The 27,381-nt window shown below is 46.8% G+C and overlaps 2 protein-coding genes and 1 pseudogene across 2 annotated transcripts; 1 reads left to right on the top strand and 2 right to left on the bottom strand.

Moving 5' to 3' along the window:
- Window positions 1-12,255: 12,255 nt before the first annotated feature.
- On the top strand, window positions 12,256-13,194 carry LOC120671265 (B3 domain-containing protein Os06g0107800-like). Its single transcript, XM_039951553.1, has one exon. It carries the CDS (start codon window positions 12,309-12,311, stop codon window positions 12,942-12,944), a length of 636 nt encoding a protein of 211 aa, XP_039807487.1. The 5' UTR covers window positions 12,256-12,308; the 3' UTR covers window positions 12,945-13,194.
- A 690-nt stretch (window positions 13,195-13,884) lies between these two features.
- On the bottom strand, window positions 13,885-15,016 carry LOC120670332 (annotated as a pseudogene).
- A 9,104-nt stretch (window positions 15,017-24,120) lies between these two features.
- LOC120670538 (WAT1-related protein At3g30340-like) lies at window positions 24,121-26,128 on the bottom strand. Its single transcript, XM_039950658.1, has 5 exons — window positions 25,696-26,128; window positions 25,533-25,595; window positions 25,338-25,454; window positions 24,866-25,268; window positions 24,121-24,746 (listed from the first exon to the last, which is right to left on the bottom strand). Exons 1-5 carry the CDS (start codon window positions 25,890-25,892, stop codon window positions 24,456-24,458), a joined length of 1,071 nt encoding a protein of 356 aa, XP_039806592.1. The 5' UTR covers window positions 25,893-26,128; the 3' UTR covers window positions 24,121-24,455.
- Between the last annotated feature and the right edge of the window lie 1,253 nt (window positions 26,129-27,381).

Genomic DNA, 27,381 nt, shown 5'->3' with positions numbered 1-27,381 from the left:
TCCCTTCTCCCTCTCCCACCTGCAGGCAGGGCCCGCTCGTCAGGCCCTCCTTCTTCCTCCTCCCGTGCCCGACCGGGACACTAGAGTCCGGACGCCGCCCGGGTGCCGCGTCGCCCGCGCCCTTGGGCCCGCACGCCAAGGAACCCTACTCCGGCCTATAAAAGGCGCTGCCCCGCAGCCCCTGGAACCAAACCCGCAGCCACCGCCGTCGCTTGCGAAACCCTAGCCGCAGCCGCAGCCGCTGCCGCCGACATTATTGGGAGCTCGGAGCTCTCCGCCACACCGCCGTTCCTCCGCTCCCTCGTCGTGCTTGAGCCGCCCTGGAGCTTCGCGTGGTGGTGAGGATCCTCGCCAACCCCTTCGCCCTCTCTCCCTCGCTCTGTTCCACCGGCGTTTGCTCGCCGGAGTTTCCGCTCCGCCGTGCGCCGTGGCGCACCACCTTCCCGGCCCTGCGCACGCTCGTCGAGGTCTCCATCGGCCTCCTCATCACACGCGCGACCTCCCCGGAGTTTCCCCTGCCCCGAACCGTGCCCGGAGCACTGTTTTCGGTGGTCTCCGGCGACCCCGACGCCGCGCCCGCCACGCCGCCGGCGACCCCGCGCCGCTCGCCCCGCCCCGAGCCATTACCGAGCCGGCGCCGAGCCGCCAGCTACTCCCCTGTGCCTGGAGCCGCGCAACCAAGCCGAGCCATCCCGCCAGCTGAGCCGCGAGCCGACGCCCGAGCCGCCTCGACCTACTTCGCGTCGTCGGATCAAGATCCAATGGGTGAGATTAGATCTGACCCGAGGTCAACCCAACCAGTACCGGTCAACCGAGGAAGTTTTGCAAAAGAGCCCCTAGTCTTTTAGAAAATCAACCCGCCATCCTATTCAGTTGAAAAGTATTTACAAAACAGCCCTTTGTTTTATGTTTTAGACCCTGACCTTTTAGGAAATAGAACCCGCCGTCCAGGAAGTGTAGTTTTGCATGCTAACCCTTGAAGTCTATGGTTAATTAGGTTTTAGCCCCTGGTTTCTTCAAATCTAGCCCCTGGAAGCTCTGTTTCTTCGCAAATAAGCCCCTAGAATCTTGTTTTAGCCATAACTTTTACGTTTCAACTCCGTTTTCAACGATTCTTGCGCTCACGTGATCCTTGTGATGTGTGCAATAGCTTTATGACCTTTTTATCCTCTGTGAGCACACTTTGTTGCGTCTCACAAATATTTTTTCCATTAGTCCTTAACCCTTTGGTTAATCGCGACTAAATCCTTACTCATTGTTTATCCCATAGTTTCCATGTCCTAGCTCCGTTTTCCGTGTTTCTTGCGCTCTCGTAACCGTAGCAGCGAGCTCTATCCTTTAGTACATTTTTTTAAGCCTTTCTTTTGTTATGGTGTAGTGTTCTTAGTTGTATCTTGTTGTTTGCTTTGTATGTTTGCCCTTGATTGCTCCGAGTAGAAGGATCGCTGTTCGAAGATTGAAGATCAAGAGTTCCAAGTGAGCAAAAGCTGAAGAGCAGTAAGAGTAGCTTTTCGTTGGAGAAAGACAAGTGACCCTTACCATACTTCTATCTATTCTTTATTTACAAGAGTATTATGATGATTTAATTGGAACATGGAGAACCACCCAAGAAAACAGTACAACCACAATACTATATGGCTCTGGTCTTGGCTGATTAATTAGAGACTCTAGCTTGTGACAGTCTTACCGAAAGGGCAAGAGGGGATGTATCGACGGGGTATAGCTCGGTCCTCTTAGGGCAATTGGTATTGTTTAATGGTCATTTGGCAAGGTACCACCTCATTAGGACAGTGTTATGACCGCTTTGACTTGAATCCTTAGCGGATTGTCATAGGTTAGGGAATCTTTGTAAAGGCCTCGTAGCGTCCCTATGCAATCACACCTCGGAAGTATGGTATTGTGCCTAGCTAGCACATTGCGTGGTTGGGTTCAAAGTTCTTCAGAACTTTTACGCGAATTGTGGTGAAAGTGTACAACCTCTGCAGAGTTAAAACTAACCGGTTAGCCGTGCTCACGGTCAAGAGCGGCTTGGACCCTCACATGATTAATAAACTTAAAGATGGATTGAAATCACATTCTGGTTATTTCTTGTGGCCTTGCTGAGTACCAACCATAAGTGTACTCACCCTTGCTTACTGCTGCTCAGAAGGAGAAGGTGTGAGAAGTATTTTGAAGATGATGCTGAGTTCTAGGCGTACGCAACCCCCAGTCGATTGCCTGTGAAGTTTGAAGCCTCCGTTTCCAGGATAAGCTGTATAACTCTGATAGTGTTTTAATTGTTTTAATTTCTCTTTTTCGTGATACTGTTACTGATTATTCACTTATGATGTCTCTATATGTATGAAACTTGATCCTGACATACATATAGATATGCATTCGGTTTTCTCCTTAAAACCGGGTGTGACACCGATTGAACGGATCGTATGCCAATAAGTTGGTTCCAAGTGGTTTCTCTAGTCGCCCAAGGCAATAAGGCTTAGCATCCTAGCTAGACACTAATCTCCTGGCCAAGGAACTTACTCCTTTGATTTCGCCATAAAAAATAGGCGTGTGTTTGATTAGGGAGCAACCTGCAGCTAACCGGAATCCCAGAACTGCGTTTGACTTGACCAGGGGGAGCTTTGCTGCTTGGGCAATGGACTGCACCCAACGATGTGCCGCTGCAGGTGGCTGTACTGGATCAAGCCAGCCATCGGTGACCCACGAGCCGCCCTTCCACCCTGACCATATTCAGAGGGGCTGGCCAGGCCAGTAGCAGGCCAACTTTTGAGCAAGACCGAAGGCTGTTTTGTTTTGTCTTATTACAGATATAAGCATGCAGGGTCCTGCTGGTTTGTTTCAGGGGACAGTGTCTGAATGCCCATTGTTTGTTCTTATAGTTATTTCTGGGCAAGAGATAGCGGCCAAAGTTTGCCCCTTTCTTTATGCCTTTGATTTTGATGCAGCAGTGGCAAAGTGATAGATAGCACCTTCTTGTCTTTGTCTAGATTCAAGAACAATGGGGAGGTACTAGTAGATAGTCGGACAATACCAGAAACCGTGCCTCTTCCCAAATCCTGGACTGGGGATCTGGCCTGACGAAGAGGTACTGGTTTTGGGCCTCATGTATCGATGTACTTACTACTAACACACATTAAATTTTGATAAAAAAAAAACACACATTAAATTAATGCAAATGCAGCGGAGCACGACGACCCTTATCAAGTACTTAACTTATTACAAAAATCTGGCGAATAATACTTTGTGTTGTTGGGGAGATGACCGATTGAACGGATCGGATGCCAATAATTAACTTGGTTCCAATTCCAAGTGGTGTTTCTCTACTCACCCAAGGCAATAAGGCTTTGCATCCTAGCTTAGATACATACTAATCTCCTGGCCAAGGAACTTGCTCCTAATTCGATGTCGCCATAAAAAATAGGCGTGTGTTTGTTTAGGGAGCAACTAACCTGCAGCTAATCGGAATCCCTGAACTGCGTTTGACTTGACCAGGGGGAGCTTTGCTGCTTGCATTGGGCAATGGACTGGGCTAGCTGACATACACCACCCTTTTCAAGGGTGACATCAGGCCTGCATATTCTCATATTGCAACTATGCCTATTGTTTATGATGGTTGGTTTACTCGTAATTTTTGTGAGACTTATTAGGGGTTATTTGCTCCCAATCAGGGCCAACAACGCCTTTGCAGGGGGCTGACGAGCCCCCCACCACACGGCACATACCCAAATTGCAATTTATATATGTTTCATTAACTTCATTTCCAACTTTGTTGTGGCCTCAAACTGATAAAATATGCTAGTATTAGTAACCCTTTGCTGTGTTCCAAATTAAACTCTCTCCTGGAGTTATTTTATCAACATAGCTGTGAGCCCATACAGAGTTCAGAGAGGTGTATATATTATTCAAAAAGTTGCAAGTTTCAGACAGGTTCTCTCTATATCCTTGTCAAAGTTTCAGAAAGTTTTCAGCTGGGAGACGGCGAGAGGATTTTGCACGCATAGATTTGGATATCCCGGCGTTATTTGCAAGATGCAGACTTTCTCACACCTACATTGTGTGAGTGACCTGCTATATATGTGCCTAGTTATATATAGCTCGATTGATTGAGTGTAGTGCTACTGATTACTCTGTTCCGGATTGTCCTGAAAAAAAAATACTTTGTCTGGGCTGGATCACAGCTTGCTTCTTCAATTCATTCCTAAATGCGCCCTTTCTAGATAATAACCTCTCACGTTTGCCCTTCATAATTGTAGTAAGCTGTAGTAAGTGATATACTCTCTAGGACCTGCAGGAATATTTGGGTGCATATCCACAGCTTGGATTGATGCAACCCTTATAAGCCTATAAACTACCTGGTCTAGCTTTATATAGATTATTGGTGGACAATGTATCTGCCTGCCATGTTGTCTTTTTCAAATGAGGAAAAATATATATATACCTGGCATCTCTTGTCATGCTATATGCATAGCTCTTATGCTAGCAGGTACATATTTGTGAGAGCATCTTGTACTTGCATTGTGTAAGTAGTAAATTTGGGGAAAGACTTTTCCAAACAACGCGACAAAACAAGCAGTTGACATAGCTAATAATCAATCCATCACCTAACTTGCCCCTCTGATCTCTCTTGATCAAGCTAGCTAGAGTTTACTAAATACATACAGCTGGGCACGATTGGCTTATGCCTGCAAATGGAAATTATGTACGAACACGATCGCATCATTGGATTGTTAAGTACTCCAATCAGGTGATTAAATAATCATATTAGTTCAGGAAGGAGCAGATAGATAGCCAGCTAGGTCCCCTTCAATTATTCGGCACTAACCTGGACATATATATGACCTGAGACCTGTTCCTCCTAGTAGCCCTAGAGCTGTCGTCTTTAATTTGACAAACGGAACTAGTACTAGCAAGAGCGCGTTGATCTCACCTTGCAGCAAGGTAAAGAACAATTACTGGTAGTTCCTGAGAAAAGAGAGCTGGTAGCTGAGTCATCCGGAAGTAAGGAAGCATTCGGTCAGTGACCAGAGTTTCACATTTGTTTTTCCACCATGCACATGAAATTAATTTTGTAACTAACAATGTTGTAACTAACCGTGGGGGAGAAAAACTCCTCGTTGCCGAGCGAAATTAAAGGAATTGATCGCACAAGTAATAACCTGTTATTAAAACGATATTATATTGCATTGGATTGGAGTAGAACAACTCTAGCGCAGAAGATACTAATAATAAGCTCATGTGCTGATGGAGTCTAATAATAAGATTTATAAAGACATAAAATATATTTTTATTTGCAGCTTTATTTGAGATCGAGACAAACTAAGAAGAGCAGAAATGATATGTCTTCACCTGGAAGGGGCCGGGGACAAAAAAGAAGATTAGAAATAAGGTGAAATGACCGGGTGCATGGTTTCTATCATCATGTATATATGTCAGCAACCTAGCTAGGAAAAGTACGGTGGTCGGCGAATCAATACAAAGTATCAATAAACCCTTTGTTAGAAAACTAGGCAATTTTCGGTATATTTTAATTTCAAAATTAAATGTATAAAATAGCAATATTTCTATGACTTTAAGGAGTAAAATAAAACATGTGAACATGTTTATACTTATCACATATATAAGCATAAACAATATAAATAACCAAAGTTTCAGGGAGTACCCTAAAGCGGGGCCGTTGCCGGAGTCATTGGCTGCGCTGTTACCAACTGGAGTAGACATCTACTCGGTTGGCCTCAGTCGAAGTAGTCGAACTAAATCGGTGCAGGAAGAAGTTCGCAGTGCAGTCCCACGAACGGTCACCAAGATGTAGTCGACGTAGTCGTTCGGCCACCAGAATGTAGTCGACGTAGTCGTTCGGCTCGTCCACCAGGAAGTAGTCGTACAATCGGGCAAAGCCTTAGTATTTTTGAGCAGTCACGCTAAAGCGTTACCCAAAAACCTGATTGACCGCCTATCCCGTGCAGGATCTCAAGGCGAGCAAGGTTTCGGAGGACTGCTCACGCTAATTCTGTGCGCGCAGAAATTAGCGTTGGGGAACTCAGTTGTTGCAACTGGAGAGGGAGAAGAGAGGAGCCGAGTTGCCTCAGTGCTCTGGTGCAGGATGGATGAGGGGAATGGCACTCCTTATATAGTGACTCAGGTGCTCAGGATCGTTGAACCTGGACACCATCAGAGTCATTTAGGTGATGCGGTTATGGCCATTAATTACAGATTTAATTGCACGTTTAATCGCACGATTAATTACTGTCAACGGCAAAATAGCCATCACATCGCACCGCGCCGCGCCGCGCCGCGCCGCGCCGCACCGCACGTCCGGCCGGCCGCGCCGCGCCGCGCCGCGCCGCGCCTCGCCTCGCCTCGGCCTCGGCCTCGGCCACGGCCACGGCCACGGCCACGGCCACGGCCACGGCCACGGCCACGGCCCGGCCCGGCCCAGCCCGGCGAGGCGAGCGAGCGCGCGCGCGTGTGGTTCACCGTCCTCCTCTTACCGGCTTCACAAGTGGTGTACAAGAAGTCCACCTTTTAAGTCGGTTGAGATCCTCCTCAATTCCCGGTACGGAATTAAACATTGATTCCCTAGCATTAATAGTGGGCTTTAAATTCTTTTAATGCTTTAGAATAAATGGGCCAAGCCCATTACTCCAACAATCCCCACCAAGAAATTCAAGCCACACTAGAAATACCCTCATTCTCTCATTGATATACCAGTATTCGACAGAGACTGTTAAGTTGAACTTCCATCTAGGACAAAGGCTACACTTATTCACAACTGTGCAATGGACTATGCCTTGAATTGCCAGTTTTGTGCAAACAAGTTTGACCAGAGCCCTACACTGGTACTAGGCTGCAAAAGCATCCCCGCGGTTTGGAGCTTATAAGTCATACTCCAGGCCCTTCATGAGTTTCTAGAGAATACCCAATTCTCATAGACCATGACCAGTGGTCAAACTCATATAGGTGTGTTCCTTTCATATGTTCTGTAGGACAACATCTTTGTTTCAAGAAAACAACTCATTTGTTTAAAAGAAACCACCTGGCACACATTAAGGTATAGACCAACCTGCCATACAGATTAGAAGAGAAATGCACCTTATACACGGAATGAGCCCTTTTCACAAAGGTTCTCTTCTCATAGTCAGACTTTAGTTTGTTTCACCATCCTAATTCACGGGATCTCCGATCACATAGGACAGGTTTCCACTATAGAATGACTCACGTGGGTCTCAAGCCCAATTCCATAGATGCATTGTCTATCACATTTCGTGAAAGACCCTTTGTAAACTGATCTGCCAGATTTTTAGCCGTCTGAACATAGTCCAGGGCTATAACTCCGGAGTTTCTCAATTTTCTGACAGATTTCAACCGCCTTTTCACATGTCTAGATGACTTCATGTTATCCTTTGAACTATTCACCTTGACAATTACCGTTTGATTGTCACAGTTCATTAGAATTGCCGGTAACGGTTTTTCAACTATCGGCAAGTCCATAAGGAGCTCACGAAGCCACTCAGCCTCAACAGTGGCGGTATCTAATGCTGTGAGTTCTGCTTCCATAGTTGACCTCGTTAAGATGGTCTGCTTGCAAGACTTCCAGGAAACAGCTCCACCACCAAGTGTAAACACATATCCACTTGTGGCATTTATCTCATCAGCATCAGAAATCCAATTTGAATCACTATACCCTTCTAGTACCCTTGGGTACCCGGTGTAGTGAATTCCATAGTTCATTGTCCCCTTCAGATAGCGCATTACTCTTTCAAGACCCTTCCAATGATCATCTCCCGGGTTTGAAACAAACCGGCTCAGTTTGCTTACAGCAAACGAGATGTCAGGTCTTGTAGCGCTCGCTAAATACATTAATGAACCAATGATCTGAGAATATCTCAGCTGATCTCGCATTATCCTTTTGTTCTTTCTAAGAATTAAGCTGGCATCATATGGTGTTGAGACAGGTTTATAGTCGCTATAACCAAAGCGACTTAACACCTTCTCCACATAGTGAGACTGTGTAAGAATCACCCCACCATTGATCTTTTTTACCAGCTTTATATTAAGGATAACATCAGCTTCTCCCAGATCCTTCATCTCAAAATTTTGAGATAAAAACTCTTTGACTTCCTTAATCACATTAAGGCTAGTGCCAAAGATCAGTATGTCATCCACATACAAGCACAAAATCACTCCTTCAGCCCCACCATAGCGATAGTACACACATCTGTCAGCTTCGTTCACAACAAAGCCGGCAGAGGTCAAAGTTCTATCAAACTTTTCATGCCACTGCTTAGGCGCTTGCTTGAGACCATATAAAGATTTTAACAACTTACAAACCATTCCTTCTTGACCCTTTGATACAAACCCATCCGGCTGATCCATATAGATCTCCTCTTCTAACTCTCCATTGAGGAAAGCCGTCTTAACGTCCATCTGATGAACGAGAAGACCATAAGAGGCTGCCAAGGAAAGTAACACTCGAATTGTGGTCAATCGGGCAACTGGTGAATAAGTGTCAAAGAAATCTTCTCCTTCTTTTTGTGTATAACCCTTGGCCACAAGGCTAGCCTTGTACTTTTCAATAGTACCATCTGGCCTAAGCTTTTTCTTGAACACCCACTTGCATCCAACTGGTTTACATCCATAAGGACGTTCAACGACCTCCCAGGTTCCATTAGTCATAATAGAATCCATCTCACTCCTTACTGCTTCCTTCCAATAGTCAGCATCAGGAGATGAATATGCCTCTTCAATGGTTCTGGGTGTATCATCTATGAGGTATACAATGAAATCATCACCAAAAGACTTTACAGTCCTTTGTCTCTTGCTCTTTCTCGGAGCATCATTGTTATCCTCCTCAGGATTTTCTACAAGTGTATGTTCATTGTGTTCTATCGGCTCAGCAGAGCCATCATCCTTGATGAACTCTTGCCTAGATGAACTTGTTTCATCTCTCATGGGAAAAATATTTTCAAAAAATGTAGCATCTCTGGACTCCATTATAGTACCAACATGCATGTCAGGTACTCCAGATTTCACTATTAAAAATCTATATCCAACGCTGTGAATAGCATAACCTAGAAAGATACAATCCACAGTTTTAGGTCCAAGTTTACGTTTCTTGGTTATTGGCACACTCACTTTTGCCAAACAACCCCATGTACGTAAGTATGACAGTGTTGGCCTTTTCTTCTCCCATTCCTCGAAAGGAGTTATCTCTTTATTCTTTGTAGGAACACGGTTTAGGACATGACATGCAGTCAATATAGCCTCACCCCACCATTCCTTGGAAAGTCCCGCTGTATCTAACATGGCGTTAACCAAATCCGTTAGAGTGCGGTTCTTTCTTTCGGCAACCCCATTTGACTGAGGTGAATAGGGAGGCGTCCTCTCATGAATAATACCATGTTCCTCGCAGAATAAAGTAAATAAATTTGAGAAATACTCGCCACCACGATCTGACCTAACTCTTTTGATCTTTCTCTCAAGTTGGTTTTCTACTTCAGCTTTATAGATTTTAAAGTAGTGTAAAGCTTCATCTTTTGACTTCAACAAATAGATGTAACAAAATCTAGTACTATCATCAATCAAAGTCATGAAATATTTTTTACCACCTTTTGTCAACACTCCATTTATTTCGCACAAATCGGAATGAATTAATTCTAAGGGTGCCAAGCTCCTTGCCTCCGCGGTCTTATGAGGCTTACGAGTTTGTTTTGATTCAACACATACATGACACTTAGAATTTTTGACAAAAGTGAACTTTGGAATTAAGCTCAAATTAGCTAAGCGCATCATACAACCAAAATTAACGTGACAAAGCCTCGAATGCCAAACATTTGTTTCATCAACGTTAATAACATTGTATGCAATTTTATTACAAACATCTGACAAAGAAAGACGGAACAAACCTCCGCTTTCATAACCTTTTCCAACAAAAGTACCAAACTTAGACAAGATACATTTATTGGACTCAAAGACTAATTTGAAACCATCTCTACACAGTAGAGAGCCGCTGACTAAATTCTTCTTGATGGTGGGGACATGCTGCACGTTCTTCAGCTGCACGGTCTTCCCCGAAGTAAACTTCAGATTTACCGTACCAACACCAAGAACACGCGCATGTGATCCGTTCCCCATCAGCAAGGAGGAAGTCCCGCCGGTCTGGTAAGAAGAGAACAAAGAAGCACCAGCACAAACATGAATATTAGCACCAGTGTCAACCCACCACTCGGGTGAACCAAAGACTGAAAGAACAGTAGGTAATAAATTACCGTACCCCGAAGTTCCTCCAGGCTCGCTAATAACCATGTTGGCGGAGTCGTTGCCTTTGCGGTTCGGACACTTTGCAGCAAAGTGATCCGTACTGGCACACACATAGCAAGCTCCCGTCTTCTTCTTCTTCTTAAAAGTGGTTGTCTTCTTAGTCTTTGGTTGGTTCTGCGGTGGCTTTTTCTTGTTCTTATGGGAGTTGTTCTTCTGAACAAGATTGGCGCTTGAAGCACCAACAACTCCTTTCCCACGTATGTCCTTTGCTCTCGCCTTCTCCTCAACATCAAGAGTCCCTATGAGTCCATCTATTGTGAACTCCTGTCTCTTATGTTTTAGAGAAGTAGCAAAGTCCCTCCAAGAAGGTGGCAGCTTAGAGATTATACCTCCAGCCACAAACTTATTGGGTAACACACATGGGGACTCTTTGCTGCAATTTTTGAGATCTTTTGCCAGAGTATGTATTTCATGAGCATGTTCCACTACAGAACGGTCTTCGACCATCCTGTACTCAAGGAACTGCTCCATGATATACAACTCACTCCCGGCGTCAGATACTCCATATTGAGCCTCAAGAGCATCCCACAAAGCTTTGCCAGTTGGCAGCCGGATATAAGAATCCACCAGGTTATCACCGAGAACACTAATGATCAAGCCTCGAAAGAGGATATCAGCCTCATCGAACACACTCCCTTCCTCTGGAGAGAATTGTTCAGGCTTACCCTCTTTCACATGGATCACTCTCGATAGTGTTAACCACAGTATAAGCCGCTCTTGCCAACGTTTGTAATTTGAACCATCAAAAGGTGATGGTTTGATTGATGCAGCAAAGCTAGATACCGAAAGCCTATTAACATAATCAGGTTTTTGGAATGTTAGAAAACTAGGCAATTTTCGGTATATTTTAATTCCAAAATTAAATGTATAAAATAGCAATATTTCTATGACTTTAAGGAGTAAAATAAAACATGTGAACATGTTTATACTTATCACATATATAAGCATAAACAATATAAATAACCAAAGTTTCAGGGAGTACCCTAAAGCGGGGCCGTTGCCGGAGGCATTGGCTGCGCTGTTACCAACTGGAGTAGATATCTACTCGGTTGGCCTCAGTCGAAGTAGTCGAACTAAATCGGTGCAGGAAGAAGTTCGCAGTGCAGTCCCACGAACGGTCACCAAGATGTAGTCGACGTAGTCGTTCGGCCACCAGAATGTAGTCGACGTAGTCGTTCGGCTCGTCCACCAGGAAGTAGTCGTACAATCGGGCAAAGCCTTAGTATTTTTGAGCAGTCACGCTAAAGCGTTACCCAAAAACCTGATTGCCCGCCTATCCCGTGCAGGATCTCAAGGCGAGCAAGGTTTCGGAGGCCTGCTCACGCTAATTCTGTGCGCGCAGAAATTAGCATTGGGGAAGGGGAATGGCACTCCTTATATAGTGACTCAGGTGCACGTTTAATTACAGATTTAATTGCACGTTTAATCGCACGATTAATTGCTGTCAACGGCAAAATAGCCATCGCACCGCACCGCACGGCCGCGGCCCGGCCCGGCGAGGCGAGCGAGCGCGCGCGCGTGTGGTTCACCGTCCTCCTCTTACCGGCTTCACAAGTGGTGTACAAGAAGTCCACCTTTTAAGTCGGTTGAGATCCTCCTCAATTCCCGGTACGAAATTAAACATTGATTCCCTAGCATTAATAGTGGACTTTAAATTCTTTTAATGCTTTAGAATAAATGGGCCAAGCCCATTACTCCAACACCCTTTGACCCATATATCTCCATACCTAAACGACGCGACGACGAAGGAAATTATCAGGTCAACGCAGTGCAGGGTTCATGCTGACCGTCAGATCCAGAACCAACGGCCAAATTGCTTGCCAATGCCAAGTGGAAAAGTAGTCCTAATCCCCAGCTGAGCTAAGCCTGGGCAGTGGCACCACTATATATTCAGAACAAGGCAGGGCAATGAGGGATCCAATAATCCAACACACAAGCTCAGGCTAAGCCTTGGTCAACTGCTGCATTAGATTGCTAGCTTGTCGATCGAGATGGCCCTGGCGCATGCACTGGAGAGCGGCAGCAGCAGCAGGCCATCAGACGACGCCGGAGGACTGCCGGCGGCGGCAGGCCAAGGCCTCCACAGCGGCGGCAGCTGCAGGCCGCGCGATCGCATGTTCGAGAAGGTGGTGACGCCGAGCGACGTGGGGAAGCTGAACCGGCTGGTGGTGCCCAAGCACCTGGCGGAGAAGCACCTGCCGCTGCCGGGGGCGGGGGGCACCGTGCTGTGCTTCCACGACGCGCGCGGCCGTGGCGAGGCGGCGACGACGGCGTGGCGGTTCCGCTACTCGTTCTGGAGCAGCAGCCAGAGCTACGTGATGACCAAGGGCTGGAGCCGCTACGTCCGCGACAAGCGCCTCGCCGCTGGGGACACCGTCTCCTTCTGCCGCGACGGCGCCAGGCTCTTCATCGACTGCCGCCGCAGGAGGGCGCCCGTCGTCCCTGTCCCTGTCCCTCTAGTGCCGCCACAGCAGCAGGTGCAGCAGCGCTTGGTGGTGGCGCCGCCGCGCGTCGTCTCCATGAAAGAGGAGCAAGAAGAGGCGCCGCGCGGACGATGCCTCCGGCTGTTCGGCGTCAACCTGGAGCTGGAGCTGGAGCCGCTGCTGCTGCTTGATTTGCAGCTTTAATTTATATTTGATTTGATTTGAGGACCGGCCCGCCGGCTAGCAGATAGCATACCAGAATCAATGAATCACATGGTTTTAAATAGCCGGCTATAGCCCCGCTATAGCGGAGTTTTTTTAGAGGACTCCCGCTACGCTATTTGTATTTGTACCGCTATGACAGCTATGGACGCTAAATTGCGCTATAGCTGCGCTAAATGGCATAGTTTTAGCACCGCTATAGTCTTATCTTTATCTCAGTGCTACTGTTTTGGTATTTTGGATAACTTAATATTTGATTGTATGAATTTTATTGTATTGTCAACTTAAGTGATATTTCGATAGCTCTAGAAATATAATTATATTTATGAAATTTACTATTTACTATATTTTTGTGCATCTATTACTTGTATTATTCATGATTTAGTAGTAAACCGCTATTTGGTGTAGTCCGCTATAGCCTCTGCTATAACCTCTTAGCCTCGAGAAAAAATACACCACTATTTGTCATAGCCCGTTATTTAAAACCGTGATGAATCATCGTCGATCGTATACCAACTCCAGTCCATCTAGTACATACCAGATCCATGCAGCCACCGCCGCATCCAGTCGGCGGGCTGCCGAAGCTTTTTCACTTCTTTTTTTCAAAAGCTTTTTTCTGATAACTTTTGTTATAGATTTTTTCCCAAAGTTTTTTTTACAAATTTTCTTATCGAATTTATGTCTTCCAAACATTTTTATTCATTTTTTTATTTTTCCAATCATTTTCAGAAACATTTCCCAAAGTGTTCTATATTTCCTGCTCCCACACAAATCACCCCCCTCGTTTGTCCCTGATGACAAAGAAGTGAAGAACAAGACGTTGACCAGCATGCCTGGCATGCAGTTGACTCTTCTGGATTCTCGCTGTGATCCGTTTCGCTCTTCCTTTGTCGGTCCCCACCACCAACAACAACAAATATGACTAGAGAAAATTCTCATCAAAAAGATTTGCTCTTCCCTGTATAATATACAAACTTCAAAAGTTCTCCATCTGTGCACCACCAAAAATTTTGTTTCCTTTCAAAAGTTGCTAAGAAGTTTTTTTTCTCTCTAGAAAAAAAAGAGCACCTGCACTGACATGCGTTGCTCTGTCCGGTCCTTGTCGTTTCCACATACCAACATACGAATTTCCGGGACCCCTTGGGGTGCAAAATATCGAAACTGCCTGGGCAGAATGCGCAACTGCTCCGGTACTGCGAAAGAGGCTCTTCTGCAAAACCCAAATAAAAATAAAAAAAATTCAATTCAGCACACACTGCACTTCTTGTGTGGTCATGTAGGAGTATATTTAATTCTGCACAACCTAAATTGTAAGTCATTCCAATTTTTTTTAAGAGTCAAGTTATTTTTAAGTTTGATCAAATTATAGAAAAAAAGTATAAAGATTTATAGCACCAAAAAGATATAGTACTATAAAAATATATTTAATGAAGAATCTAATAATATTTATTTGGTATCATAAATGTTAGCACTTTATTGTATAATAAATTTGGTTAAAAATATTTTCACTCTTTAAGAAAATTGTAATGACTTACAATTTAAAACTGAGAGAGTAGCCAGTAGTATTACTACTGACGACTTACCAATAATGGTGCATACTTCCACGATGCGAATTACTGGTTCAAGTAGTGCTGCTGGTGGTGCTGATGAGTTAGTGTTTGTTGCCAGTGCCGCCGGCTTGTAGTGCACCTCGGCGAAGAAGTGCTTGATCATCACCTTGCTGCTGCTGCTGGTGGTGCTTCGGCGGCGAGCCCAGAAGTTGAGGTGGAACCAGACGTGCCCCTGAACCCCACGCAGCACTCCATCAGGGGCTTGGCGGCGTCGAACTCGGCGCCTGGGTGCCTGGCGTTGTAATGGCGGAGAGTGTGGAGGACATTGGGAAAGATGAAGGCATCGCGCGACTGCTCCGAACACCTCGGAGGCAACGGAGGAGGAGACTTGTTGTGCCGCTTCCAGATGCGCTCGCGCTCGCGGAATTGCTTCTGCAGTCGTAGATGCTCCTCGCGGGATAGATCCGGCACAAGATCCTCCAGCGCCGGCGACGAAAATTCCATCGCCACCCTCATCCAGTCCTCCATCCCCGTCGTTGATGATGAGTGATCGAGCGATCGATCAGATGATCCTCTCTTGACGCACCCTTGTTTTTATATATAATTATAGGTAGATGAGATGAGGAGAGGAGAGCAGAGAGGCGAGGCAATGCAGGAAACGAATCGGATCGAAACAGCCAGTACAGCAGAATTGGAAACGGAAACCGAATCCAACAAATTCGATCGGCCGCTTGTGTCTGTGCACTGCAGGAGCCCAGAACGTCAACCATGTGTTGCTTCAGAGTTCAGAATGAAGGGAGCAATAATCTTATGAATAATTGTGGAAACATGCACACTTATTTTGGATGGAGGGAGTAAGTGCATACATCTCGGCCAAAAATTCCACCAAAACCGGAAATGTCTGTACAAAGAATGGACGACAATTTACAAATGAACCCAAGAAACATTTGGGAAAAAATCACAAGGTTGTTGCTGCTTCAGACAACAGGTGGTCACCTAGAGTAATGCCATGAATTTTATATAACAAAAACAAAATTGAATCTGAATGTTGCATTACTCGAACAAAACAGTCAGGCAAACCAATCCTATATATACAACAAGAAGCATCAAGATGATTTCTCTACGTATCTGTTGATATATCAAATCTATAGGGAAGCTCCTACTAAAGGTTGAGAAGTACAAGTCGAAGGAAGATCGAGTCATGTCACCAGGACAAGAGAAAAAAAAGGTTCAGAATGGCAGAGCACAGAAGATGCAAGGGGTGGCACGCAGTGGTCCGATCACCAAAGACAAGTATGCATTGAGGGGGAGTGTTGAAATATACAATGCATACTTGGAACATTCTAGAAGATTATGGAAATCACAAGAAACTAACTTTGCAATGCATGAGGATAAGATTATACCAAGGTAAGAAGGTTCTATAAGAGTGGAGAGCAAGTATGAGTAATATTTATCATGCTTCATGGTGAAGTTGTAAGTGCATTTGCCCCCCCCCCCCAAGTGGGTTTTGATGATAATGACACGCACAAGTAAGGATCTAATGCATTTATTGAGTTATGAGCAGGATTTAAAATTATTGAAAGTGAAAAGAGCAAGTATCGACCCCATTTTCGCTAAAGAAATGGTGCATGAGCTACATTGAAGACCTTTATTTATTTCCTTTTTGAATTTGAGTATAGAAAGCACCGTACTACTAAGAGGGACGCGAAATGATAGTCTGGAGATGCTAAAGTGTCTAGTTAGGAAGCTAACAACCGATACAAGACACCACGCACTCACGGTCACTTAAACTAGAAAATTCAGTAGGGGTCGGAAGTTCCGACCCCCATCAGAAGTGCCAGCCTTCTCCCGACAATAGGTCCTCGGCCAGCTGAAAATAATGGGTCGGAAGTTCCAACCTAAGGTCAGAAGTTCCGACCACCCCTTAGGTCCTATGTAGTTTCCGACAAAACCCTCTCGGCCAGTTGAAAAATAACTGGTCGGAAGTTCAGACCTAGTCTCGGAAGTTCCGACAAGCACATAAACAACATAGTAACAGCTAGTTTTTGATGGGCTCCTATATATACCCCTTCACCCCCTTCAGTTCTGGCTGCTGACTTTACTCGACCAAAACACTTCCTCAAGCTCCCAAAACTTCTCCCCACTCCCTCCAAGTGCTATTCCTTGAGTGAATCCAAACAAGGGCTTGGGTGTGAGCTAGATTTGAGTGTGAGCTTGAGTTCTTGACAAGAGTGAGCAGCCAAGTTCTTTTCAAGACACTAAAAGCATCTCCAACAACTCGATTCGCATTTGTTACTCTTGGAGCTTGCTCCTAGATGGTTCAGGGTCACCCATGGAGCGTCCTCTCATGTGTGAGCGTCCCGGAAAGTTTGTATCACCCTGTCCTTTGTGGACACGAGCTAGTGAGTACTCAATCTTCCTAAGTGGTTGATTGGGTGAGGATAAGGGTTATAGGGCAACCCAACTCTTTGCGAGCTCCTCAACGGAGACGTAGCTTTCTTTGTGGAAGTGAACTTCAAGAACAAATCTTTGTGTCATTGCTTTACTTGTTCATATATTGTTCTTGTTGACGTAAGACCTAATTTGCCCCGATCTCTCTTGTTGAGTCATTTTAGTGCATAAGATTGCTTGCAGAGGTATCTACTACTCATTGGTGAACTTTTGATTCAAACAGGTTTTTTGATTTTATATTTAATTTTGAATTTTGTTCAAACCTTAGTGTAGGGTCGGAAGTTCCAATAGGACTAATTATTTCGAAGAATTTGTCAAGTTTTTCAGGTTCGCTTATTCACCCACCCCCTTTAGGCATCACCAAGATCCTTTCAGAAGTGTAGAATTCTTTAAAGGAAAGATATTTGTATGATAGGATAAAGATGGAGAAAACTCTAGAAATGTAGAATAGTATAGAGGGTGGACATATGGCAACACCATATGAACCATGGATTCCTATAAATAGGGGTTTTCCCCTCCCCTTTCCCCTCCCCTTTGCCATACCATGGCATAAGAGATCTCAAGTAGAAGATGGCAATATTGTCATTTAGTGTAGTGTCATGGTAGGATAGCCAAATAAAAAGTGTAACTGTCATCTCGTGTTGTATCAAGTTGAGCTGTGAATAAAAGTTTGAGTTCTCTTGTAGAGTGTTAGTTTCCCAGTTTTTGATTACTTAGTGTATAAGTTGTGATCTATCATAGGCTGGCTCTGCCACTCGAGATCACAAAGGGTCTTAGCTTCATCGTAGGAAGGCTCTGTGTAACACCCCTGTGTTAATCGTGCTCGCTAATATCGTGCTTAATTGCTAATCAAGGCTAATCACTATCATTAGCGCTAATCGAGTTCGCATAGTAACTTTCATTTTAGCCGTGTTCGACAGTGTTTTTCTCCTTGATCCGAGCCTCAAATCAATTTTTGCCCAAAACGAAAGTTGTAGCTCTTCTTTTGCTCTACAACTTTTATTTTAGCCAAATTTTAAGTTCCTATATCAAATTTTGAGATTTGGATGGTCAAACACGAGTCAAAAATGGACAAAATCAAACACTATTCGCTCCTGTACTCGCCACGGTGTCGCCCGGCGCCCATGCCGGCGACTATGGCCGTCGGCGTGCCTCCTCCACGCGTCGGCCGTTGGCGATCCTCGCACGCCGCGCGGAGGCGTCCTTATCCGCTCGCGACGCCCCTCATCTGTTCCTCCTCATCCCTTTCTCCTTCCTCGCGCTCGCGTCGCGCAGAGCACGAGAAAGCCGCCGCCGAGCCTTGCGCCGGCCAACCCTCGCTCCCGCACCTCGATTCCTCACGCCCCGACCTCCCTAGCCTCACCCCGAAGAGCCTCCGCCCCTCCACGAGCTCAGTCGAACCCCACCACGGCCGAATCGAGCCCGCAGACCACCGTCCGCCATTGCCGCTCTGCCGAGCTCCGCCCCTCTCCGTCGAGCTCCCTCTCCCGTCCCTTCTCCGCCCAAATCGAGCCCACAGTGAGCTCGGCCGCGACTTCCTCTTCCTTCTCGACCTCTTCCCCGCTCGATTCCGGCGCCACCGCCGCCGCAGCGCCGCGGGGCCACCGTGGCCGCGCCGCCGTAGCCGCGCCGCCACCGCCGCGCGCACACCGCGGGGCTGCCCTACGCAAGCGTGCGGGCCACCGCCGCGCGCCCCGAGGCCGCCGAGCCTCCCTCGACGTCGCGCCGCCCCATCCCGCGGTCGCCCTGCTCCGCCGCGGCCGGAATGGCCCAGTCGCCACCGTCACCGCAAGCCGCCGCCGCTCTGGCCTTGCACTGCCGCCTCGCTCCGCCTCGTGCCGCGGGTGCGCGGGCCCCTGCGCGCGAGCCGCCCGCGCTGCGCCGCCGGATGGCCGCCCCACGGCCGCCGCGCGCGCGCCAGGGCGCCGCCGGCGTGCACGGCCTGGGCAAGCAGGCAAAGCAGGGGAGGGGAGCCCCCTTTTCTCTCTCTGTCCCACTGCCGTGTGGGCCCCGCGGGTCAGTGAGAGAGGGGGTTAAGGATAGGTTTTGTTTTTTTTCTTTATTTTGGCTGAAATTTCTTAATTGCAAAATAATTCATAGAAAAATCCTAAAAATGTAAACTAAATTTTGTTAGGTTTCTAAAATCGAGATCTTCATAAGAAAAATACTTGTGCATGGGAATTGTCACTTTTGCCCCTGCTAAAAATTCGGGTTGTGTTTAAAATAGTTTAATTAATACCGGTTGTTCTATTGCTCTAAAAATTATGAAAAATTTGTAGTGGCTTACTCCTTGCATGTGTAGTCCACTGGAAAATTCTCAGGTGCATGGTCTATGTGCATGTGTGTGGACCTATTGTTGCTTGATTTTCTTTTCTAGAGTTAAAGTAAATACTTTTATATATCAATAAATGTTGGTAATTTATTTATTCACTCCTTATCAGTAGTTTTTCATGATAGAAAAGTGGTGCTACCCAAATCCTTGCGGCATGTTAAGTTTTTGTGTTTAGCTAATTCCTAGCTTTAGTTTTCCTTTATTTTCTTTTTCGCCATTGCTAAGCAATGCTTTATTACTTCATCCTGTTTGTTATAGGTGCCTAGCTTCCCTAAAGCAAGTTTAATAGTGGTTGTTTTGAAGGAAACACTTCAGGCTAAAACGAATTGAACTTCTGAACCGCATTGCATTGCATCGTTTTGAAATGCATCTCATCATGAGCACTCATGCATCGCACTGTGTCCTAACCATTGCATGACATTCTTTTTCATACGTGTAGACGCCGCGAACGAAGCCGTCTACGAGCTAGTTGCTGAGCCGGTCCTGGAGCCGCAAGCAGAAGAGCAGCAGGAGGAAGCCGTTGAGCACGCTTCAGAAGAAGCTGCTAACCCTGCTGACCTGCATGGCAAGCCCCAGAGAATAACCCTTACTTTTAGTATTCCATGTTTATCTACGTATTTGTGCATTTACGTCTATAGGATTTGTATGAAAACCCTAGTTGCATAATTCTATAAGTACCTATGAGTTCCTACTAGCTTGTAGGTGGCATTAGAAAGGCTTTGCTAAATAGGAACGCGGTAGCAGTCGAGTGATATCCTGTCACTCGCGAGAGTTAGGGCTATGCTTCTTGTTAGAGTTCTCGAGTATAAACACGGAAAGAAAGGAAAGTGGAGACCGGACGGAGACAAGTTAAAGTAAGAGTTTGGTATGAATGGGAAGTAAGCCTCTGTCTGTGTCGGTTGAGGACCGTACCGTTGTTGGCACATTAATCGAGGCTTGAACAGTACTGACCACATGCCGGGAGTAGGAGTTAGTCGAAACCGGTAAGCTAATTACCTGAATTGCAACGATACTTTGAATCGCGACCTGCTATTCTGGGAGTGGGATGATGGCGGGTGTTGGAATGTATGTCGCCTCCGGGTTCTCCGGGAGATCGCCGTGAGGGACCCTTCACCCGGGTTTTGGCAGGCGTGATTCAGACGTCGGGGTGATGATGGGAACAGTCGACGTGTGTGGCCCGACAGGGTTTTCACGTGTCGTGTGAGTTAGGTCCACCTTGCAAGGTTAAATCGGATCGATTCGCCGTCTCTCTCGGATAAGAGAATCTTGATCTCTCTGTCACATCGTAGTAAAGAATGGAAGTGAGAATAGAATGAATCCGTGGTTTGTTTTTGCTAAATGATAACCTGATCCACCATGTGTGCTCTAATTACTTAGGCGAATTTAGTTAATACTTGATATACTAAATGGGGCTAAAATATTGAAAGTAAGGATTCACTGCTAGCAGCCTTTCGGCAAAAGAACTCCAGAGCCAAAAAGCTTTGCATGTCTAGGTAATGGGCTAAGTATACCCAAAGTCGGGTAAGCCTTGCTGAGTATTAGTATACTCAGGGTTGTTGTTGTAACACTTCTGAGCAGGTTGTGTCCCAGCTGACTTCGAGGAGGTTTGTGCGTCCTGGATTGGACAACCGCTTCCTCCTGGGTGGACCATCGAGTGAGCCCCGTCTTCTCCGTGAAGATCGGGCAGGTTGGCATCACATCGGTGGGCAGGATGTGGAGCTCACCTTGTATCGTCGTTGTGGTTATCGTATTGTATTTCGAACTCGGTTTTAAACTTCCGCTGTGTTTTGAACTCTGTCGTTTGTACTTAAAACTTTTGTGTAAAACCTGTGTTGTAAATTAATTTGAAGATTTCTGTATGCTGGTATCACATGTGCTCGTCTTCGTACGGGTCTACTAGTGCAATTGTGATCCTAGAGTACAGTAGTTTAATCGGGATTTACCCGACAGCCTGTCAGATTATACCATTTTAAGTGCACAGTAACTTGATTAAGTATTAAGATGATGGTTAGCGCACTTAAGCCGGTTTAATTTAGGCGGTGCTGCTACACTCTGCCTCCCGGAAGACAACTTCATCTGTTGGTGGGCTCTGCCACTCGGAAGCGAGAAAGCGGCTCTGCCGTCGAAAGTATCTTATACACTAATAAGCTAGAATTTTTTTTTAAAAAAAGCCAACTGACTTTAGAGTGAGTTGGTGTGTGTTAGATGTAGGTCTCTGCATAGTGAGTATTAGGGCCACCTCGATTCCCAATACAGGACTTCCAAGAAGAAGGGATGACCTCAATCCCCGATGGATGTTACAGGTCTGGTCGTAGTAGTGCAGATGGTCCCCAGCATTGGTGTGGCCGGAAGGCCACCTCCCGAGCCACAGGAGGACGTCTTGGTCATCCCCGTCCCCGTCTCGCTCCCCCTCTCCATGAAGGCATCCTGGTGCGTTGCGCCATGATCGCTCGTGGTGGGGCGGCGGCTGGGTGACAGCGGGACGTATCGTGCGTTGGCGGTGATGTAGCGCATGAGGCGGTGCGCGGCCCAAGACGCAATCCGGGTGACGCGGGCACACGGGGGCAGGGAGACGGCCCGCCTGCCCTCGTTCGTGTGGAGGTACGGGCGACTGCACAGCGGCGCGGTGAGCCCGTCAGGGAAGGGCCCCATCACGGTCTGGGCGGCAGATGGCTGGCCGGCGGTGGCGAGCGATTCAAATTTCTTGGCTTCTTGGCGCTGCTGCTGCTTCTTGGCTTCGTTGCGACCGTTGCTCCAGCGGGAGGGGGCGGGAGTATTTCAAGGCTTCTTAGGACCCTACTGGTAGTGGCCTGGGCCAGGCCTGGCACAGGGTAGCCAACCCATCAAAGCCCAATGGGCCCACCTGCCAGGTCCATCCATCTAGGCGATCTCCTCTCCAGGCGGGCGGCGGAGGAAGGTGGCGCTGTGCCGTGCCGCGCCGCGTGGAGAAGCACCCACCGCTCCGCTCCAGCAGCTACCTGGATGCGCCTCGCTTTTTGCCCCCCCCCCCCCCCCCCCCCCCCCCTCCAACACTGCACAGCCGCCACATTCCACGGCCACACGATCCAGCAGCATTGGCACTAGCGGCAGCACTGGCTAGTTCGCGCTTGCTGCCTACTCTACTCTGCTGCTCTGGAGCAAGGCTTGGAGATTGATGAAGGGGATCTCATCTCGCACGCTCGCCCATATGAGGATTTTTTTTCTCTTCTTTTTTCATAATAAGATGCGAGCGGATGGATAGCTAATGTATCAATCATCGTATAGCTGTATCTAATCGGATGGCTGAGTGCAGCCTCACATAAAGATTTTTGCAAATATGATTGGGATCGTGCCCAATATACCGGCTAGATATACAAGAAATCTTCATTCTAAAAATGCAGGAGATACATAAAGTTCAGAATCTAACAATCTAGCAATGAATTTCCATGATGAACTTGTACGATCAATCTTTTTTTCAAAATCGTCATAAGCATGTATCCGTGGTTATATGATTTATGTGAGCATTGACTCTTTTTGTAAAAACTACTCTATACTAGTATAACAAGACAATGATTATTAGTTAACCAATATTTTGATTTTTTTTTATTTTTACATTAATTAAAATTGTAAACTGAGTGCAAATATAAAATTTAGATGCACAAACATGTCAAATAGCTAAGAGCATATTGGATATATGACCTCTTCAATTCATTCATGAAAAACAGGACAAAGGTGTTTTGCCAAATATTTTCAGAGAAACCGCTACATCAGAGTAGCGGAGCCATTTCTGGAGGAGCACACCCTTGCCAAATAGACCCTTTGTTACTTGTGCGTCTTCAGTTTAAATGCAGCCACTCTCTCTCTCTCTGTACACACACATGTATGTGTATATATATGTATATACACACACTCACCTGCCGAATTTTTGATTAATCATAGTACCCCCACAAATTTGCTGTGTAACTGTTGATTCTTATCTTTTTTTCATTGCGGTTAATGTCTGATAGTGAGTCCAACCGTCTATGATCGATGTTGCTTGCTATATATCAGAACGATTTCAAGATATCATCCTACTGTTTTGTTTGGATTAGAATATAAACACTCTGCTTACCGGCACCAGCCTAATCTGATTATTGCTTGTATCCCGATATTTCTATGCTCATGTCCGTATCTTTCAATACATATGCTCTTATATTTCTATGCTCAAACATACTCTATGCTTGTATCGCTATGTTTCTATGCTCGTACCTTTATATTTCTATGCTCGAAACATTTTCTATGTTCTAGTCCCTATATTTCTATACTTGCATAAATTTTGAATTTAAAAAAATAGAAAATATATTCACAATGGATCTCAAATTGTGCATAAAAATATCACGAATCTTATGGTGAATACCATTTGTGAGTTGGATATTCGAGCGGAGAATTATAGCGAAAAAACTAAAAAAAGGTGAGTTTACATGCATTTATCAAGTCCGATGGCAAGTGGAAGATGTGGGGATTGGAGCCTTGCTGGTTGAGATGGTCCCCGTTGCGCGGGGAGGGGGGGGGGTGTTGGTTGCCTGGCTGGGGCTTCCGATTCTTATTGGAAGCCTGGGCTCCGAATAGTCTCGCGCGCACACACACTCTCTGTATACACATACTTGCCGAAATTTTAATTAACCTTTTTTTTCATTGCGGTTTATGTCTATTCCAAGAAAATAACTCTCTTCCCCCAAGAACGAACTGTTGCACAGCACAAATAGCCTTTTCTGCACATTTGTTGGATTTTTATGGTAAAAATCACATGTACTACTAATGCACTAGTATTAATATTTATAAGGGAAGGTGAGCAGATGCCTATATATATGCGTAGTGCAGAAAAATCTACTCTCCAGCAGTAGTACTCTGTATTTCTCAAGAGCAGTGACTACAAAATGGCTGATAGTGAGTCCAGCCGTGTATGATCGATGTTGCTTGCTATATATCAGAACGATTTTAAGATATCATCCTACTGTTTGGTTTGGATTAGAATCTAAACACTCTGCTTGCCGGCACCAGACAGATCTGAGAAGAACATCATTGCCCCTCCTGTCCTTCCTGACACACCAAAAGAGAAAAAGGAGCGAGGGAGATCTTATTGCTGCAACTGTTACTACAAGCCAACGGCGCCCAACAGTCAGCAGTGGATGGTGTCGATCTTCAGGTGTGCACCGCCTGCTGCTGCTGCTGCTCTTTGTCAGCGTCCTCGGCAACCTTTGGAGGGCAGTGGAGGGCCTCCTGCCTCTTGCCCCAGAGCAGAAGGTACAGGCCGCCGATCACAAGAACTGATCCCAGCACGCTGCCGAGGTTGAGCTGCTCGTGCAGGATGGAGAAGTCGATGACGGAGACGATGATCTGCACGACGGGGATGAAGGCGGCCACGAACACGGCCCCCCTCTTCTCGATGCACCATGTCACCAGCACGAACGACACGCCGCACCCGGCGATGCCCTGACAACAAGTTCAGACGACTTGAGATCAGAGTGAGTGGCCGGTCAGGGGCTCAGCGGGCATCGCGTCAGGCACGCGCACTGATGACGAGAGACTACTGAAACAAGAAGCAGTCTTACAGCGTATAGGACGGTGAGGATCTGGAACTTGCTGGTGATGAGCCATGGCGAGATGCTCCGCTGGGTGCAGAGGCCGACGACGGCGACCTGGAGGAAGCTGAGCATGGACATGAGCGCGTTGCACGAGTAGACGTGCGGGTACTTCCTGGAGAGGCGGCCGTGGAGCAGGAACCAGCAGGAGAGGCAGACGCAGTTGCCCAGGATGGCCACCGTGCCCAGCGTCCACTTGCCGCGGCTGCCGGGCGGCGGCCGCTGAGAATGGAGGGGCTGTTGCTGCGAAGCCGCTGCGTGGGTGAGGGCGACGCCCTTGTAGAGGGTGAGCACCATGGCGCCGCCCAGGGAGACCAGCGTGCCCAGGAGCTTCGCCATGCCCGTCTTGGACTTGAGGTTCAGTGCTTCTGAGCTGCGAGCTCTCGATTGTCAATCTTGCGTGCAGGCCGGTGCAGGAACTGAAAGAAAGAAACTTGGATACCGTGTTGCGACGGCGAGGAGGAAGGTGAGGACGGGGGCGATGTTAGAGAAGGCGGTGACGAAGGTGGCGGTGGTGTAGCGCAGGGCGACGAAGATCATGTACTGCCGCAGAGCTGCCCTGCACGCAAGTTCATCAATTATCATTTATCAGTGTGTGTTTTCCATGGCCGTCGTTGTTTCAATTAATTATTGGTACCCGAGCGCCGCACTGACGAAGATGTAGGCGAAGATCTCCAGCGTCAGCTTTGGCCTCGACTTCCTGAAATTCAGAAAATAGGTACAATGTATCATCACTTGCTTTTCTTGAAAAGGAAATTAAGGAAATGGATCGGCGGAGGGAAAGAGAAACAGCTAGCAACCTCTCTTTGAAGAAGGCTATTGGTGCGAGGAAGACGGAGGCCGTGAGCTGCTGCAGCGTGACGATCACAAGCGGGTTCATGCCGCCGTCCATGGCCACCTTAACGAGCGACACCATGACCGCCGCCACCACGTTGAGGCAGAGCATCACGGCCACCGGCAGGCCGCCGCCGAGGCACGCCCCCATCATCGTCCCCATGGCCCCGGCCGGCCGGTATACGTATCTATGTGCAGCTACCTACCTACCAGTACCTAGCCTGCTTGCTTCAGACAAGGATCCCAGGTGCTGGAGGCAGATTTTTATAGTGTCGTCTTGGCCCGACCAGGCGATTCGGCGGCCCTAGCTCTTGGGGTCTTCTTTTTTTGTGAGGGAATTCTTGGGGTCTTCTTGGCCTGGCGAGAGACGAACGCAGTGTTGGATCGGAAACGCTCAGCTCGGGCGAGAGGAGAGTTAAGGGAGAATCGTTTCAGGTACGCCTTTTTCCTCTGACGAAAAAGATGGGCGAGATTGGGTACAGAAACCTATCTGTAGCTACCTTAGCCGGTTAGTGCACGGGAACTGTGGCCCGTCTTTTGCATCTTTTTGTGTGTGGGCAATGATGCAGTCGCCATTGGGATTGCATTGCCAGGAACACAGATGTGGCCACCCCTCATTCTTTCTTTCTTTCTCAAAGGCCTTTACTTGTCACTGTTTGAGATGCATGGTTTGAAATGTATCATATCGATCCCTTTTCTTTTTATCATCCATCTATCTCAACCATGTACTGCTAGCTAGTAACAGTGTAGTACCCAGCAGGCAACATATATATAAACACATATTCCTCTTTCACTATCTCTGCTTGATCATCTGCTTCTCATCAGTGCAGTGTAGACATGCAGAAGCATCTGTACTTGAGGCATATAAGAAGCAGTTAAAGTTGTGAGAGAATATAAGCATAGAATTTCTCTTCTCTTGTGTTCGTGGAGCCGGAATAATCTCCGGGAACCGAAATTTAAAAACCTAAACTAGTAGTAACATTTACCAGAAAGCGTTTATTCGATCCCTTGTTGCAGCGTCACGGTGTCGGCGAAACATTAAATTAGAAGCTTTTCTGTGTCAGGTAATAAGGCAAGACTCTCATCAAGAGGGAATCGTCAATCTCAGGGAGCTAAGATTCAGATGAGGATAGGTGAGAAAAGAATGGGAGGAAAAGGAGAGGAGAGCTCCGTCCCCTAAGCAAGCTAGCTAGTGTATGAGTGACCTTGGATATATCCAGGAGTGGCTAGCACTTTTATTTTGTGAGTGATCGAGTAACCTGATACATGGATGGATGGAGAGAGAGAGAGAGAGAGAGAGAGAGAGAGAGAGAGAGAGAGAGAGATGAAAACCAATTGAGGGCATGGGCGGCATGGGGCATTGCGGCTTTCCCTGGGCGGCTAGTGCATGAGAGAATCAATTCAATCGTCAGTCAGTGGCCACAAGCCACAACACATGCACCTGCTGTTTTGCTGTCACTCAGTTGGGTTGTTGGCAAATTGGCATGGAAGGAATTGAAAGGGCGAGCCAGCGAGCGATCGACTGAGACACCATGCATCATGGATCTGATGCTACAACCGTACTCTCTTTAGCTGCGATTGCCGGAAAAGAAAAAGGGTGAGGAGTCAGCCGAAACGACGTCTTCGGTCCATGCTTAAATCGCTCGCTCTGT

Source organism: Panicum virgatum, chromosome 4N, assembly GCF_016808335.1.
Source record: "Panicum virgatum strain AP13 chromosome 4N, P.virgatum_v5, whole genome shotgun sequence".
NCBI lineage: Eukaryota > Viridiplantae > Streptophyta > Magnoliopsida > Poales > Poaceae > Panicum > Panicum virgatum.
The sequence above is the reverse complement of the archived record's forward strand: the minus strand, read 5'-3'. Positions and strand labels throughout refer to the sequence as shown.